General features: G+C 37.5%; 1 protein-coding gene across 4 annotated transcripts in view; it reads left to right on the top strand.

Annotated features, from left to right (window-relative positions):
• The first annotated feature begins 866 nt into the window (after positions 1 to 866).
• cnksr1 (connector enhancer of kinase suppressor of Ras 1) overlaps positions 867 to 6,000 on the top strand; it is a 64,446-nt gene continuing 59,312 nt past the window's right edge. Inside the window, exons 1-2 of one of the 4 annotated variants that reach the window (XM_079833232.1) lie at positions 867 to 1,165; positions 4,731 to 4,888. In XM_079833232.1, the coding sequence (XP_079689358.1) occupies positions 1,114 to 1,165; positions 4,731 to 4,888 (210 nt within the window). In that variant the 5' untranslated portion in view covers positions 867 to 1,113. The remainder of the gene's footprint in view (positions 1,166 to 4,730; positions 4,889 to 6,000) is intronic. The other 3 variants (XM_079833230.1, XM_079833229.1, XM_079833231.1) reach the window with 3 other exon arrangements.

The raw sequence follows: 6,000 nt of genomic DNA, 5'->3' as shown, positions 1-6,000 counted from the left end.
ACCCCTATTAATTACTTACCCTCATGTCGTTCGACACCCATCAGACCTCCGTTCATCTTCGGAACAGAAATTAAGATATTTTAGTTGAAATCTGATGGCTCTGAAAGTCCTCCACAAAAACTATTGTCGCCGATTCATAAAGTTATTGTAGAACCACTGTAGTGAGATGGACTTTGTAACGAAGTCTTTAGTACCTTTTAAAAGTCTTGAGAGTGAACCGTGCCATTGAGCCAATGGAGGCCTTTCAGAGCCATCAAATTTCAAGTAAAATATCTTAATTTCTGTTCCGAAGATGAACGGAGGTCTGACGGGTGTCGAACAACATGAGGGTAAGTAATTAATGACAGAATTTTCATTTTTGGGTGAACTAACCCTTTAAGTCGGAAATGTGTTCATTCCCTCGTCAGAAGTCGTGATACGAGCTTGTTGCATTCAAGTGCTTTGTTGTCGGAATGAACAGGAGTCATGGGGGACACCAGGTTTATTCTTGCCTATTGAGAAAATCTTATTTAAAAAAAAAAAAAAAAAAAAACATAGTGTCACATGCACTGACAACCATATAAACATTTATGATGCTATCCAGAAAGTCTGCTATCTGCCGATTCTGTTATTTTGGTCAAATGAAGGCTATTTTGACTGTGTATAAAACATACAATATGCTTCAAATGATTACTCGTATATGTAAATGTGCACTACATTAATGAAGACAAGACGATGTAGCTGTTGTGGGGGGAAAAAACTAATAAATCCTACCTGTCAACAGTAGTTCTCCCCGCCACCACGTTTAAAGTTTATGGCACGCCCATCTCGGGAATTTGGGTATCAAAATTATTTCCGAACTTCCCAGTGGTAAACACGACATCAGAGGGCGTTCGCAATTTAAACCTAGGAAATCATCAATCTCGGGGGGTAGTGAGTGAACAGGCTCTGAAAGAGTTTCATGAACCCCGCCCAACTGAGACAGGCGCAGTGCGCGCGGACACCATGCGCCGCACCCCATTGGCTGAGAGCGCAGCTTTACCTGTAGGAAGGTGTGCCAACCCGACAGACAGCAGGATGAACTTTTCTTTGCTCTGATCCACTTCAGGGATTTAATTTTATGCTCCCAAGGTCATGGAGCCCGTCACGTCTTGGAGCAACGAGAGAGTCAGCGAGTGGCTCAAAGGTAACGGGCTGTGTTTATGTTTGTGTCTGTGTCTTGGTGTTTTTAGAGACTGTAGGTTATTCTATGTCAGTCGACAGAATAAAACAGGAACGACACAAATCCCTAAGGAACGGAAGGTGTTTGTGGAATGAGGAAGCGCGTTTTAGTTTGTTGATTAACGCTCGGGCGTAACTAACCCAGCCGGTGAACACAAGAGCGATTTAACAAACTTCACAAACAGTATTTGCATCGATAAGCCTTATATCATATGTAAAGCGATAAAATCTGCTGCTGTCATTCTCTGCGAGTCCAGACTGGCCCACATCGTTCTGTATGCGCATGTCTCTGTTGCTCTCGCTCAGTTCTGATCCATTTTCTGTGGTTTCACTTTAACACTCGTAACACATAGGCTACTCTATACAATGTTATTTCTTTTATACTTTTCATCAGTGATTGTGTCGCTGTGTGTTTGAATTGTTGTTACATTAGTACTGTAGTATTGCGTAATACTTATGAATCATTATGGTTATGTTGTGCAGTTGCGTGTAAACACTACATAGGCTATGTAGTTACATAGCTATCCAACCATAAAGTGTAAAGTATAACATGGATTCTGCACTGCTGAGCTTGGTTTTTGCTTTGTATTTCTATTGTTATTGACACTATGAGCTAATGAAACAGTTTAATTTTTACTTAAATGAATGTTTCTGAAAATCAGTTTTAGTTGGCACATCATTTAAAGGGATAGTTGCAAACCTGTATGAATTTCTTTCTTCTGTTGAACACAAAAGAAGATATTTTAAAGAATGTCAGTAACCAAACAGTTCATGGACCCCATTGACTTCCATAGTAGTTTTTTTTCCCCCCACTTTGGAAGTCAATGGGCCCATCAACTGTTTGGTTACCAAAATTCTTTTAACTTCTTTGAATAAATATTTATATCGGTAACACTTTAGTATGTGGAACACATATTCGCTATAACTATGACTTTTGCCTCAATAAACTCCTAATTTACTGCTCATTAAGGTAGTTAGCATTTAAGTTTAGGACTAAGGGATGTAGAATAAGGTCATGCAGAATAAGGCATTGATATGTGCTGCATGCTAATAAACAACTAGTTAATAGCGAGAATTGAACCATAAAATAAAGGGTTACCATTATATCAAACCATATATGAAAAAAAGTCACATTCACTGCTGTTAGATTGCATTTCATAAGGAATTTAATTTGAATATTAAAACAAAACACGTAAAATACTATACGTGTGTTATGAATCTTGACTAGAGAATAGTCTCATAGTTATAAAAATCTTTTGGCTGCGGATGTAGTTGCGTAAAAATCTTGCGCAAAGGAATTACCTTCAGGGCCTAAAATCTTTGTGTTTCACCAGCTTAGAGAAAAAAACTTCAACTCTGAATGTTTTAAGTGTCACGTGTGTGTGTGTATGAGCGTACAGTAGTTTACAGTAAAGTATGTGCAGGCGAGAATCCATCTAGTACCTTCAGCCGGATCTTCATCTTGATCATTCCAAAGTTAACAACAGAAACTGCTTTCAGATCAGGGTTCTAAAGTGCTTTTTCCTAAAGTAAACACATAGCAGGTGTGTGTTTACATGATTTTGTTTCAACAACAGCTGGCTGCACAGCTTCAGTGTGTATGACCCAGATGCCTCCTGGGCAGCTTCTTTGTGCTCATTTCCTTCCATTATAACAGATATGTGGAATTGTTTTCATATGTGTATATGTGGATTGTTCAGTGGGTTGCACTTGGGCTCCTCGTGTAGCCATTTCCTTTCTTTCATAATGTGTTGGCATCTCTCCCTTTCTACTTTCTCTTTGCCCCCCGAGATTGATGGCTTTCAGACTCCCTCCCTGCCAACTTGCAAGTGTTTTGATCAGCTTAGTTAACTCTTTAGGTCATTCGACTTATGCTGCCTTGCCTTCACGTGCTATCAGAATTATCGTAGGCTAAATACTAGTTTCCTAGTTAAAAAATATGATATGAATGCCCTCTCAAGTCAAAATTTGAATGGAATGAGCTCGTATGCACAATTTCAGAATTGGGAAGTAGGACATTTCCGAGAGCATGTGAAGGCGGCATTAGACCTTTCTGTTGGCATTAGTGAGTAAAACTATTTTAAATCCAAGTCAAAACATAATTCTTTTTATAATTTTTAATTCTCTATTATAACAGTGACAGTTAGGCCATATATATTTTCTTTTCTTTTAACTTTTTGTTATTTAAAAAAAAATGCATTTAAGTTCGGGGTTGGTAAGATTTGTTTAATGGTTTTCAAAGAGGTCTCTTATGCTCACCAAGGCTGCATTTATTTGATAAAAATACAGTAAAAACAATAATATTGTGAAATATTAATGCAAATAACTGTTTTCTATTTGAATCCTTTTTAAAATGTAATTTCCTGTGATGGCAAAGCTGAATTTTCAGCATCATTCCTCCAGTCTTCAGTGTCACATGATCTTTCAGAAATCATTCTGATATACTGTTTTGTTACTTGTTAATAAGACTTCTTCTTCTTCTTCTTCTTCTTCTTCTTCTTCTTCTTCTTCTTCTTCTTCTTCTTCTTCTTCTTCTTCTTCTTCTTCTTCTTCTTCTTCTTCTTCTTCTTCTTCTTCTTCTTCTTCTTCTTCTTCTTCTTCGCAACAGTTGTGCTGCTTAATATTTTTGTGGAAATTGTGAATTTTTTTCAGGATTGTTTGATGAATATTTTGTAACAATATGAAAGCTTTACTGTCAATTTATAATTTGAAAATTAAAATTAGCCCATGATTTTCTCACCCTCAAGTCATCCGTGTATATGACATTCTTCTTTCAGACAAATAAAAATAATATTATATTAAGAGTTATATTAAAAATGTCCCGGCTCTTCAAAGCTTTATAATGGCAGTGAATGGTTATGTCGTTTTTGAAGTCCATAAAAGTGCATCTATCCATCATATAACTGCTCCACACGGCTCCGGGGGGTTAATAAAGGCCTTCTAAAGCGATGCGATGCGTTTGGGTAAGAAAAATAGCCACATTTAAAACTTTATAAAGTAAAATATCTAGCTTCCGGCAGAGTGGAAAAAAACATAACTGGTGTGCAATGGTGTAAGCATTTTGAACGGCGAGAGGTGCTACACTTTTTCTGTAAATTGTATACAGAAGTTGATCTGGCGGAAGCTAGATAATTTACTTTATAAAGTTTTAAATATGGATATTTTTCTTATACAAACGCATCGCTTCGCTTCAGAAGGCCTTTATTAATCCCCCGGAGCCGCGTGGAGCAGTTATATTTAAAATAACTCCGATTTCATTCGTCTGAAAGAATGTCATATACACCTAGAATGACTTGAGGGTGAGTAAATCATGGGCTAATTTTCATTTTTGGGTGAAATAACCTTTTAATACGTCCTTGCTGAATTAAAATATTTAAAAAAATATAAATTTAAATATATTATTTTATGTTTTTATGCAGTAACATTTGGTAAGGTGATGAGCATTTGATGGGATGAATTCTCTCTTGAACTATTGATGCACTTAAATTTCTCAGTGCTAACTTTGTGATATTTCTGTGTGTGTCTGTTAGGTCTGGATGCTCCTCTACAGCAGTACTCAATCTCTGAGTGGCAGCTCTCTGGCTCAGATCTGCTGCAACTTTCCTCTTTCAGGCTGGAGAAACTCGGAGTGCATAAAATCGGACACCAGGAGCTAATACTAGAGGCTGTGGAAAAACTCTGTGCTTTGGTAGGACTCTCTCTGTGTATGTGTGTGTGTGCGTGTGAAAATCTTTGTGAAAACATCTCAAAATGCTCCCGGTTGACTAAATAATACCTTAATTCACACTTCAGCGTGCTTTCAGTGCTAAATTTAGTCTATTTATTATTAGCCCTTTGTTTAGAACAACAGATGTGAATGGAGCATTATAAAGACGATAAAGTTTGGATTTGAGTGTATGATTTGTGAATACAGGGTGTAATTGTATTGTAATAATCCTGTTAATTTAATTCCATTCCATTTAATCCCAATTATTTCTGTATGATTATTTGTTAGCATGTGTTTGTTTTTGTCTGCTGCCCATATTAGAGCCTCTGTAATGGAGGGGAGGAATGCTGTAGCACTTAAATGACTATCATTTTTAAACAGTTATGGCATTAGTCTGTGACTGAACTACTCTGTATGCCATCTCTCTCCCTCTCTCTCCCTCTCTCTCTCTCTCTCTCTCTCCCTCTGTGAATTTCATTACATCTGTGAGAGTTGCTCACCCTGCTAACTTAAGCTGTATTCTCAATGGCCTGTAACACTAACTAAAACCCAAGCCAAATCTCAGACGACATTCTTCCACACGTGCCTTGCCTATTTTTTTAAACTGTTAGCACATCCATGCTTGTCTTCAGTCATCTCAGCTGTGTGATATCATTGATTTATAGTGTACTTTGTGTAGTCATAAATAGTCATTTTTACTTCATTTTCAGAGTATAAATGTGTTAATTTCTGGCTCAATGACTGAAGTTTCCAGTGAGCTGACAGTGGATGTGCTCCATGTGGTGTAAATGTTTTGCCCGCTGGGAGGATTAATGTGGACCTGATGGTGCCAGGACTCCCAGTGTGTGTCGTAACAGCAAAATGAATGCTGTGTGTGTGTGCGTGTGTGTGTGTGTGTGTGTGAGAGAGAGCGAGCGAGAGAGAGAGATAAAGGATAGGAAACATGTCAGACATTACGTTAGTGTGAGGGATAAAATATACAGTCAAACCAAAAAATATTCAGACACCAGATATAATTTTTTACTAGTGGGTGCAGGACACTATAGTTCCACCAGAAAGACTCATAAGAATTAATGCTGTAACAATAACATTTA

The sequence above is a fragment of the Gobio gobio genome (assembly GCF_949357685.1).
Source record: "Gobio gobio genome assembly, chromosome: 13".
Lineage (NCBI taxonomy): Eukaryota > Metazoa > Chordata > Actinopteri > Cypriniformes > Gobionidae > Gobio > Gobio gobio.
The sequence above is the reverse complement of the archived record's forward strand: the minus strand, read 5'-3'. Positions and strand labels throughout refer to the sequence as shown.